Raw genomic sequence first — 12,810 nt, forward strand, 5'->3', positions numbered from 1 at the left:
GGGTAGAGACAATTTTCATTGGAATGAAAATCTACTAATGTCAAGCTCTTCTTTCCTATGCTTTGTTGGACTTACGTTGGATAATAACAAATTAAAATTTTTTCCGATTTAATACTATAAATATATAATTAAATTAAAACATCAATGAAATAAAAATCTAAAAAGTAACAAAAATAAATGATAAAATAAACTAAAAATCTTAAAATCATATTAAAATAATAAACAACTAACTCTAAGATATTAGAGTTATCGATATTTTTATTAAGATATGAATGACTTAGCTCTAACAAAAAAAAAAATTGTATTTATAAAAAAAATTAATATGCTTTTCTTTCCTATAGTATATTGCAATGATTTTTATGAAAGGCAAATGTATTTAGCAGATTCTTTTAAGATCAGATCAAATTACATTTTTATTATTAGACGATTTAATTTAATTTTATTATATTTAATATTTATGGTTAAAAAATATAAGATTATTTTTTGAAAGCTTTGAAAAATATTAACTTTTTAAAAGTTTTTATATGATTTGATTATTATAAACTAAAGAATCAATATAATAATGTCCCTACAATACAGGATCTCATTAACTTGTTCATCCCATGAAATATAAAAACTAAACAAATGATACCAAATTTCGGCATACTGTAAATAAAATAGTTTAATCTATTTAAAATTTAAAAAAGTCTTAATTTAATAAATAATGGTTTCGGAAATATTGTTTCTAAACTTTTTATTTTTGAGAGCTTGTCAAGGAATCTAATGAATGATATTTAGGAATTACTAGCAACTAAAAAAGATTAAAAAAATATTTTAATTTTGAGAAGTAAAAATAATTAAACAAATTTATTTATTACAAGATTTAAACCAATACTATTACCTTCAAAGTATAATTTGATATTTATATATAAATTTTAAAAAAATATTATTAGATCATATTTTATTTATATCATGAATGTAATCATAATATATAATATATAATATACTTGGCATGCTAACATTAAGGTAAGTGGATTCCATTATCGATTACGTTATTATCATGAGTTTTATTAAGGAGTGATTTTTAGGTCATATTTAAAAAAATTTATTATTCGCTGTTTATATTTGGAAAGCAAGTTATTTAATATAATACATTTGGTAACAAAATCTGCTAGGATTTGGTAAATTGAATCGAAAGTATTTATTATCTTTATCTGTTTTAAATTAAATAAAATAACTTATTTATTAAATATTGCAGCCAGTCAAACATAAATTATAAATTATAAATTAAATATTTAAATATTTAAATCCCCCGTTACAGTGGAGAATTTAAATAACGAATTCGGTTATATTTGTAAAAAGAAAATCAGTTACGATAATAGATATTTGTAGTAAATAATAATAATTTAAATACCTGAAGATAAATTTAATCCTGAATATCCAACGACAAAAAAATAGAAATAAAAAATAGATAACTTTTTGAGTGGTTTACTGTTTATCTGATCAGTGATGTGTTGATTATTGGATTTAGAAACGTCCTGGCAAATCACATGCACATATCTCAAACACCTATTATTTTATTTAAAGGAAAAAAAAAGTAACGTAAAGGGTTTAAGAGAGAGTATATAAAGTTCCTCAAGTGGGTATTTCTTGTTATCTGCTTGTAGGCAGTGAATCATATTTAACCTTATTCACTGTCTCAACCCACAGAACTTATTTCACGATCCCCCAGTAAGGCAGTACTTGATGGTAGTTGTAGCAGCAGCTAAAGCAAAACCCAACTTGGTTCAAAACTTCAAATTCTTTCATCATAATATAATGAGAAAAAATAAGTAGGTAACCCAACAAAACAAAACAAAACAAAACAAAACAAAACCTCCTGTGTAACTTGTAGGTCACTCAAAAAGCCAAAACCCCACGAGAGAGAGAGAGAGAGAGGGGGTCCCATTTTAACTCATACCTCCAAAACTCTTTTTTGTTTTTTCCTCACCACCTTGTTGTTTTCGCTTACACTTATTATATATCCCCCTCCCGGCCTCTACCAGCCATTTCAAGCACACCCCTTTTTTGAGCTCTTTTGTTTCCCCTTTTGCTTCTTATTCCTCTGCCCCATCTCTCTAAGTTTCCAGTTTCATCGCACTTCCTATAAGCTTCCACCGCTTTTAGTTTTCTTAGGCTATAAATTAAGCAATACCCTTCCTTTTTCTCTTCATAATCTCTTTCTTTTTTTTTTCCACCATGAAAGAGTATTGGACTTCTCTTGCTTCATTACTAGGGGTTTTGGCTTTTTGTCAAAGCCTCCTCCAAGTCATTTTCCCACCCGAACTCCGTTTTGCTTGTCTCAAAGTATCTAACCGTGTCTTCAATTTGTTCTCTTCTTACTGCTATTTTGACATCACCGAGATCGACGGCGTCAACACCAACGAGCTTTACAACGCCGTTCAACTTTACCTGAGTTCCTCTGTTTCCACCAACGGTAGTCGATTGAGTCTCACTCGCGCTCTTAATTCAAGCGCTATTACATTTGGTCTTTCCAACAATGACTGCATCATCGATACGTTTAATGGTGTCAGTGTGGTTTGGGAACACGTTGTGACTCAAAGGCAAGCCCAAACCTTCTCTTGGCGACCCTTGCCGGAAGAGAAACGAGGCTTCACACTGCGAATCAGGAAGAGGGACAAGTCCTTGATCCTTGATTCTTACCTGGATTACGTAATGGAAAAGGCTAATGAAATCCGACGGAAGAATCAAGACAGGCTGTTGTACACCAATTCTCGAGGCGGGTCTTTGGATTCCAGGGGACATCCTTGGGAGTCGGTTCCATTTAAGCATCCAAGCACCTTTGATACATTGGCTATGGATCCTGTAAAAAAGCGAGAGATTATGGAGGATCTTAAGGATTTCGCCAATGGTCAATCTTTTTATCAGAAGACTGGTAGAGCCTGGAAAAGAGGTTATTTGCTATACGGTCCTCCAGGGACAGGGAAATCCAGTATGATTGCAGCCATGGCTAATTACTTAAGTTATGATATCTATGACCTTGAATTAACTGAGGTTCATAACAATTCTGAGCTGAGGAAGCTGTTGATGAAAACAAGTTCCAAGTCGATTATTGTGATTGAAGATATTGATTGTTCCATTAATTTGACTAACAGGAAGAAGAATAACAACAACAATACAAGCCCAAGGAATTACTATGACCCTGAAATGAGATGTGGGTCAGTTCCAGGCCCTGGTGAAGATGGTGGAAATTCCATTACCCTTTCGGGGCTATTGAATTTCACTGATGGGTTATGGTCTTGTTGTGGGAGTGAAAGGATTTTTGTGTTTACAACCAACCACATTGAGAAGCTCGACTCTGCATTGCTCCGATGTGGGAGGATGGATATGCATATTTTCATGAGCTACTGTTCATATCCCGCATTGATGATACTGATGAAGAATTATCTGGGTTACGATGAAAGTGATTTGGATGCTGATGTTTTAAAACAACTTGCTGAGGTAGTTGATAAAGCAGAGATGACCCCAGCTGATATTAGTGAAGTTTTGATCAAGAACCGGCGTTGTAATCCAAAAGCTGTCAGTGAATTGCTGGAAGCCTTGAAGACAAGAGCAAACAGGAACTTGTTGCAAAATGGGATTCTGAGGGAGAAAAATTCAGAAGATATTATGGAAGATGAAGAACAAGAGAAAAGGGCTTTAGAGAGTCCTCCTAATGAAGGGTCTGAATTTGAAGAGCCTTGCAAGAAACAAGAAGAGGAAGACGAAGAGAAGATGAAATGATAGCATAAATCAAAAAAGGCTCCTTTGGTTCTTTTTTAATTTTTCTTGAGAAAAAGATTAAACGTGTAAAAAAAGCAAAATGTCTTTGATGAACTTTGGACTAACCAGGAAAGGATGTTTCAAATTTTGTTGGTAAAAAACTTGGGGATGGGATGAGGAGAAAAAACAATGGGTTAGGAAAATGATTGGGGTATTCGTCATTTTACTCATGTTTGGTCACCTATCTTATTTTGTAGTTTTAATAATAAAATTAGTCACTATATATTAATATACTCATATGAAGCCAAGATAAGATATTGGTATGTATGTGGGTATGGTTGGCCATGTGGGGGGATTTTGCTTTTGCATATCCTCACACCCACATGCTTCCATCGCAAAATCTTCTTAGGGGAAAGGAATGGTACACAAATAATGAAATAACCATTCAGTTTTCTGCCAAACGTTCCAACTTTGTAGGTGTTTTATGCAATTGGACAGCGCATGCCACATGGGCAGAGAGAAAACAGCTAGACTTAGGATGGGGGACCTTTCGGCCTTATCATTGCCTATAAAGTAAGTACCAAACTGAACTTGAGCCGTTCATTCATTGATTGGGGGGAGGGGACTTGAAATTTTCAAGTAGTTTCTTGGATGTTTATTGAAATAATTAAGCCAAATGTTATGTGAAATGTTATGGATCTCATAATCTTTCTTCTAAGCTTTAATGCCTAGCGATAATGTAATACCAAATCATTTCGTTAAATTCTGTAGTTGTGTCGCCCCTTTCCTTTTCAATTCATCAATACAAAAGTGGGAAAGACAAGGTTTCAACTCCCTGTTGCTTCGTTTGAGTTTGGTAATTTTGGTAAAAGTATCATAGAGATTCATGTATTCATAATTTTATTAAAAATTATATTTATTTATATGGTTAAATTTTGGTCATTGAAAGTCAACATGATATGTCATTATTTGATCTTACAAATGGAGATTAATAAAAGGAATAAAATGTAATCAAACTGTTAATACAATAGATACAAGGTTAATGGATAGGGATTAGAGTAGTTTTGCTTGTAGGGATAATTTGGGCAAAACAAATGGTGAAACAACCAAATATTTGTGTTGAGAAAAGCAAGGGATTTGTGTAAGATACAAAGCAAAAAGCAACTAGAAAGTTAACGAGCATAAGTTGACCTTTTTTCTCACTTCCTAATTAAATTAGTAGCTGAATTTTGAGTTGTAAACCCATGGGCACTGCCCGCTGTCAAAGCCCTACCTGCTTTACAATTATATTCCTGGAATTTTTGTTTTTTTAGGTAAAACATAGATTCTTTACATTATATTTTACAAATTAGTCCCTATGTCTTGGATAAAGAGTAAATCCATTTTTTTATTAAAAATGTTAACTTTTAGCAGTAAAAATAGATAAATTTTTTTAAAAAATGATTAATTTACTATTTAATCTAATATACAAATACTAATTTATTTATTCATTAATAAGCAAAAACAGAAAAAACCCAAAATAGCAGAGTCCATATTAGTATAAAAAGTACTTGAGTTGATGATAGATATAAAAACAAAAATTACACATGTGAATGATAATGATGGGATATATTAAAAAACAGTTGATAAGAAACTAATTGGATCAGATCTTAATCCAGCCGTTATGCATACAAACATAGGAACAGTGACAATATAGATATATAAATTTGTGAGTGATAATTGTTGAGTCATGTACACAATTATTATATGTAGGAACTGATTAGATGCTACTGTGTGTGTGTGTGTGTGTTGCATTATAAAAATGATATTTGAGGTATAAAGTAATGCAAGTAATAAATCGGGAATGGATATGGTTGAAAACCAAAGGAAAAGAAAAAGAAAAAGAAAAAAAGGGTGAAGTGTAATTGCCGCCTTTTATAGTCGAAGTTGACTGACGCTCACATCTCTTTTGTTACAAAGGAAACAAAACCGTACCAATGAAATGATTCTGTTCCACATCTGTTTGCTTCATCTTGATTTGCTATCCCTTCATTCCATTTCTGCCTATCATTTCATTAATATGAAAACGTCATACTTGTCTCAACTTGGATATAGTTATGTTGTTCCAATAGAGTCGGAAGCGTGTAATTTATTGTACTAAAAAATCACACAAAGTTCAATTCCCAGGAAAGAGAGGTGGATCACATGGATCTCTTAAATACCAAGTCTTTTCTTAGACAGAATATCCCTTCTATAGTAATTTAATAGCACAATTAAATACTACTATTATACCCTCAAATATTGAAAGAAAAATAGGACAAAAAAGAACACAAGAGTTTTAACGAGGTTCGGTAAATTATACCTACGTCCCCGGGCACTAACACCAGATGATAACTTTACTATCTTCAAAGTATTACAAACAAATAGAATTCCTTAAGAATTCTCAAATGGGAGAAGAGAGAAAACTAAGAGAGAAAGATTGGTTGGGATAGTGTAAATGAGATATGGTTAGGCCTATTTATAGTTGAGGTTCAGGGACTAACTTGCAAATGGCCTAAAAAATTAGGGACCAAAATTGCAATTATCCCATTCAACTTTAAACAACTTGCCTACCATTTTTTCTTTCGGTGCCACTTGCACCTCCCATTTTTTTGACTTTTCAACACCCCTTTTAATTTGTCTTTTCAACAATCTCCACCTTGAAGATTTGATTAGGATAATCACATCTTCACATACTTCCTTCAACTCCCCAAATTCGATAAAGCTATCTTTTGTAGTGCCTCCAAATGCGCTCTCGAGCGCCATACACCTAAAGGTGCTCAAATTCTCAGGATGTTAATCAAGTTCAAATAATGATTAAACTTGATTGTTGTTACCACCTTGGCCATCATATCTGCGGGATTATCTACTGTCGGAATCTTCTGAAGTAGAATTTTTCCTTTTTCAAAGACTTCCCGTACAAAGTGATATATTACGTCGATATGCTTGGTTCTTGAATGATAGACTTGATTTTTCGCAAAATGAATAGCGCTCTGACTGTCACAATATAAACTTATGTGACTTTGAACATCTCCCAAGTCTTTCAATAATCCATTAAGCCAAATAGCCTCCTTAACAGCTTCTGTAACTGCCATATATTCTGCCTCTGTAGTAGACACAGCTACTGTAGACTGTAAGGTAGACTTCCAACTCACTGGGGCTTTCGCAAGAGTAAACAGATACCCCGTAGTTGAACGACGTTTATCTAAATCACCAGCAAAGTCGGAATCAACATATCCAACTACAAACTGACCAAGTGCTTCATCCTGTTCAAAAATTAAACCAACATCTACGGTTTTTCGAAGATACCGTAGAATCCATTTCACAGCTTGCCAATGTCCTTTTCCAGGATCATGCATATACCTGCTCACAACTCCAACAGCTTGTGAAATGTCAGGCCTCGTACACACCATCGCATACATCAAACTCCCAACTGCATTAGCATATGGGACTTTCGCCATATATTCTCTTTCATCTTCTGTCTTCGGAGATAATTGAGCACTAAGTTTCAAATGAGAAGCAAGTGGGGTACTTACATGTTTTGTGTTTTCATTTACACCAAAACGTTGTAATACCTTTTTCAGATATTGCTTCTGATTTAAACAGAGCTTGCCTCTCGGTCTATCTCTACTTATCTCCATGCCGAGAATCTTCTTGGCCTCACCTAGATCTTTCATCTCGAACTCTTGATTCAACTGAGCCTTCAGCTTATCTATCTCATTTTGGCTCTTTGAAGCGATTAACATATCATCAACATACAAGAGTAGATAAATGAAAGATCCGTCATGCAGCTTCTGCAAATATACACAATTGTCATATTTGCTTCTTGTGTACTTCTGCCTTCTCATAAAGCTATCAAATCGCTTGTACCACTGCCTCGGGGATTGCTTCAATCCATATAGCGATTTGTTCAGCTTACAAACCCAATTTCTACCACCAGCATCTGCGTATCCTTCGGGCTGAGTCATATATATCTCCTCTTCTAACTCACCATGCAAGAAAGCCGTCTTAACATCAAGTTGAGCTAGCTCCAAATTCAACTGTGCTACCAAGGCCAACAAAATTCTAATGGAGGAATGCTTCACAACAGGGGAAAATACATCATTGTAGTCAATTCCCTCCTTCTGAGCGTAGCCTTTAGCTACCAATCTTGCCTTGTAGCGAATATCCTTCTTGCTAGGAGATCCATCTTTCTTTGCGAATACCCACTTGCATCCGATTGCCCTTTTACCTTTCGGTAATTGCGCCAATTCCCAAGTATTATTCTTCAGGAGAGACTGCATTTCTTCATCCATGACGCTTTTCCATTTATCACTTTCTAAGCTTTGCATTGCTTCTTGATAAGTGATAGGAATATCATCAACAACGGGAAGGGGAATATCATCAACAACGGGAAGGGCGTAGGCCACCATATCAGTAAATCGAGCAGGTTTACAAATTTCTCTCCGTGGCCTTGCAACTGCAACTGGTTCTGGTGTACTTAGTGGTTCTTGGGTCAGAACCTCTTCAACCTCTAATTCCTCCACTGTGGCTGGAGAATTAGACTTATTAACTGGGCAAATCCCCATCTGCTCAAACTCCACCTGTTTTGGAGTACACTCCACCTGCTGTGGAGTATTGGTCGTCTGAATATCTTTATCTGCTACCTTTTTCAATGTAGCAGATTCATCAAAGGTAACATCTCTGCTACAGATCATTTTTTTTGTGCTTAAGCACCAAAGACGAAATCCCTTCACTCCAGAAGTGATTCCCATAAAGAGAGCTTTCTTTGCCCTCGGATCTAACTTTGACTCCTTCACATGGTAATATGCAGTGGTTCCAAACACATGTAAGGAATCATAATCTGTAGCCGGTTTTCCAGACCATACCTCCATAGGAGTTTTTCTTTCTAATGCAGATGATGGCAAACGATTAATAAGATGGCCATCGTATGTCACAGCCTCAGCCCAAAATTGCTTGCCCAACCCAGCATTGGACAACATACATCGAACTTTCTCAAGCAATGTTCGATTCATACGCTCTGCCAATCCATTCTGCTGTGGTGTATCCCTAACTGTGAAGTGTCGAACAATACCATACTCTTGGCACACATCAAAGAACGGATCACTTTTATATTCCCCTCCATTGTCCGTCCTAAGCCGCTTGATTTTCTTGCCAGTCTGGTTTTCGATCATAGTTTTCCATTTAAGAAAAACTCTAAGCACTTCATCCTTAGTTCTCATGGTATACACCCAAACTCTTCTGGAAAAGTCATCAACAAAAGTAACAAAGTAGTGTTTTCCTCCCAATGAAGGTGTCTTGGAAGGCCCCCACACATCTGAGTGAACATATTCCAAAATACCTTTTGTATTATGGATAGCAGTACCGAATTTCACTCTCTTTTGCTTTCCCAGAACACAATGCTCGCAAAATTTTAATTTGTAAGCCTTTTCACCTTTCAACAATCCTTGCTTTGCCAGAATTTGCAAGGATTTTTCGCTGGCATGTCCCAACTTCATATGCCACAACTGCATTGAGTCCAATTCTTTGTTACCGGAAGCTGTAGCGACTGCTCCAATAACTGTACTACCTTGGTAGTAATACAAGTTATTTTTCCTGATGCCCTTCAATATCACAAGTGCGCCAGATGTCACTTTCAAAATCCCATCTCTCATAGTAACAACTGAACCATTGGATTCCAAGGCTCCCAATGAGATGAGATTTTTCTTCAAACTGGGCACGTACCGAACATCAGTCAGAACTCTGGTTGATCCATCTTGATTCTTTAATTGGATTGAACCTATCCCAACAGTTTTACAGGCATTGTCATTGCCCATATAAACAACTCCTCCATTTAGTTCTACTAAATCAGAGAACCACTCCCGGTTAGGGGACATATGATAGGTACAACCCAAATCCAATATCCACTCATCTTAATGGAACGACGATGATGATGCAACCAGTGATAGTTCAGAGTCACTAGTATCATGCTTAGCAACACAAGCATCTACAGCAGCTTTTCCCTTATTCTTCAGCTTTGGACAATTTTTCTTCCAGTGGCCTTTCTCATGACAAAAAGCACATTCATCTTTCCCGAGTCTGGACTTTGACTTTGATCTCCTTTTTTGAGTTTTCTTCCGAGTGTATGAACGACCTCGGACTACTAAAGCTTCTGTATCTCTGATTGAGTTTTTCTGTTTGTCCTTCTTTCTCTGTTCATAACTGTATAAGGCCGCACAGACTTCGCTCAGAGATATATCACTCCTGCCATGAAGTAGAGTAGTTTCTAGGAACTCAAACTCCTCAGGAAGTGACCCCAACAGCATCAAAGCCAAATCTTCATCTTTGAATGTCTCATCCATATTCAGCAAATTAGTGACTAACTGATTAAATTTGGTGATGTGATCATTCATTGTGGTACTTGGGACGTATGTGAAGCGAAACAGTCTTTTCTTCAAGTGGAGCTTATTTTGACTGTTTTTCTTCAAAAAATTTTCTTCAAGTGCCACCCACAACTTATTTGCAGAAGTCTCCTTTGAAAAAGCATACCTCTGCTCTCGAGAAAGGCATGATCGAATTGTGCCACATGCCAACCGATTGATCGCCTTCCAATCTTTCTCCTGTACATCATCTGGTTTCTCTTCATCAATGGCAATGTCTAGACCCTGGTGAAAAAGGGCATCTAGAACCTCACTTTGCCACATACCAAAATGGCCTGTGCCATCAAAGATCTCCACGGCCAGTCTTGCATTTGTAATTGTCGGTCTTGTCCACATAGACGATGTTGAAGCTCCTACACCGACCGTTTTCTCCATAATCTTTCATTATACCTAAGGAAATCTTTTCTGATGTGGAAGATCAGTTTAAACTGCAACCACAGAGCATACTACGATTAACCTTCGGCTCTTGATACCACTTGTTGTTCCAATAGGGTCGGAAGCGTGTAAATTATTGTACTAAAAAATCACACAAAGTTTAATTCCCAGGAAAGAGAGGTGGATCACATGGATCTCTTAAATACCAAGTCTTTCCTTAGACAGAATATCCCTTCTATAGTAATTTAATAGCACAATTAAATACTACTATTATACCCTCAAATATTGAAAGAAAAATAGGACAAAAAAGAACACAAGAGTTTTAACGAGGTTCGGTAAATTATACCTACGTCCTCGGGCACTAACACCAGATGATAACTTTACTATCTTCAAAGTATTACAAACAAATAGAATTCCTTAAGAATTCTCAAATGGGAGAAGAGAGAAAACTAAGAGAGAAAGATTGGTTGGGATAGTGTAAATGAGAAATGGTTAGGCCTATTTATAGTTGAGGTTCAGGGACTAACTTGCAAATGGCCTAAAAAATTAGGGACCAAAATTGCAATTACCCCATTCAACTTTAAACAACTTGCCTACCATTTTTTTCTTTCGGTGCCACTTGCACCTCCCATTTTTTTGACTTTTCAACACCCCTTTTAATTTGTCTTTTCAACAAGTTAGCTCTGTTGGAACTTTATTTTCACTCTTACTATTTATCATTTCTTTTGCATCTAAAAGTTTGGTATGATTTTACTTATTTCTAGAGTTAAAAGTCTTGGTCCGTGATACATGTATGTAGTTTGAGTGTAATCATCTTTATTCTAATGAATTGAAGGTTATAGCCTACACGACCGGTAATTAGGGTTTTACTTTTGGGTTGAGTTTGGGCACCTCATTTTGGTTGTATTTTATGTCTTTTGACATATTTTAAGTGAAAATGAATCATAAAATAACAGTACGGTAGAGGTTCTGTACTATAAGTTAGATTGTATTTTTTGTTCCCTTCTATTAAAAAAATGAGCAAATGACTCTTTATACATTGAATTAAAGAGCAAATTAGTTTTTTTATTAAATATTTCACATGTTCCTACTACTAAAAAGTGATCGATACATGTGAGTATGAGGTACACGTAACACATCACTTGTAGTTATTTGATCATTCCGTTAACCACGCCAATTTCTAATTGTAGAAATGACTAGTTTGCTTTTTGATCTAAATAGAGACTAATTTAACTATTTTTTGAGTGAAGGAGGCAAAATATAATTTAGTCCCACTATAATGACCTTCATGATACATTTATCCATAAATATATATATATCCTCTATCCATTTTATGTTGATATGCTTGGCTTCCACTTCCATGCATGATTGATTAATTTCATCAACGTTCTTACGAAAGGAAAGGGCCCCTTTTATTTCAGCAGCTCTTGTTTTCCTTTGTTTTTGGTCCTCAATAAATGAATTCCATGTCATTCAATTCAAACCACACAAAAATTTACGAAAGATATACACAATAAACAGAAAAACACATTTTTACCTTTTTCATAAAATGTGGTCTCTCAATATTATATTAATATAATAAACACGAATTAGGCAGTAGGAATTTTCCAATATTATGTGCTACTTCAATGTTCAATTTGACTTCCCTATTTCAGTTTCATTGAATCTTACTATTAAATTTTGGTGTTGAATGATGTTAAGATAAAAATTCAACGAAAATGATAAATGTGACAAATTCTTCACTATATTTTGATAAAGATTGACAATTATACTTCTAATTTCATGAATTTTCAACCTAACCGATAAATATTCTTTTGGCACATTCAATAAATTATTATAAATAAAAATTAAAACATGAAACGAAATGTAGTAAAAATTTCACAAAGGTCCTTGTATTAGGAGTCAAATTACATTTTGCCCTAATTACTAAAAAAATGAACAAATTAGTATTCGTACGTTAAATCAAAAAGTAAATTGGTTATTTTGTTAAAAATTTCATCTATTTCCACTCTTAAAATTGGTCATGTACATTGTTATGAAGTACATGTGGCATGCCATGTGTAATTGTCTTGTTATTCTGTTAGTCACGTTAGTTTTTAACGGTTGAAATGAATGAAAAATTTAACTGAAAGGACTAGTTTGCGCTTTGATTTAAAATACAAGAATTAAATTTCTTGTTTTGTTTGAGTAAATAAAATAAAATAGAATCCATCTCTTAATGCAAGTACACATTTAAAAAAAATCCAAATACTTTTTC

General features: G+C 34.8%; 1 protein-coding gene across 1 annotated transcript; it reads left to right on the plus strand.

Annotated features, from left to right (window-relative positions):
- Positions 1 to 1,541: 1,541 nt before the first annotated feature.
- Positions 1,542 to 4,034, plus strand: LOC107907490 (AAA-ATPase At5g57480). Its single transcript, XM_016834886.2, has one exon. It carries the CDS (start codon positions 2,218 to 2,220, stop codon positions 3,760 to 3,762), a length of 1,545 nt encoding a protein of 514 aa, XP_016690375.1. The 5' UTR covers positions 1,542 to 2,217; the 3' UTR covers positions 3,763 to 4,034.
- Positions 4,035 to 12,810: the final 8,776 nt, after the last annotated feature.

The sequence above is a fragment of the Gossypium hirsutum genome, chromosome D05 (genome assembly GCF_007990345.1).
Source record: "Gossypium hirsutum isolate 1008001.06 chromosome D05, Gossypium_hirsutum_v2.1, whole genome shotgun sequence".
NCBI lineage: Eukaryota > Viridiplantae > Streptophyta > Magnoliopsida > Malvales > Malvaceae > Gossypium > Gossypium hirsutum.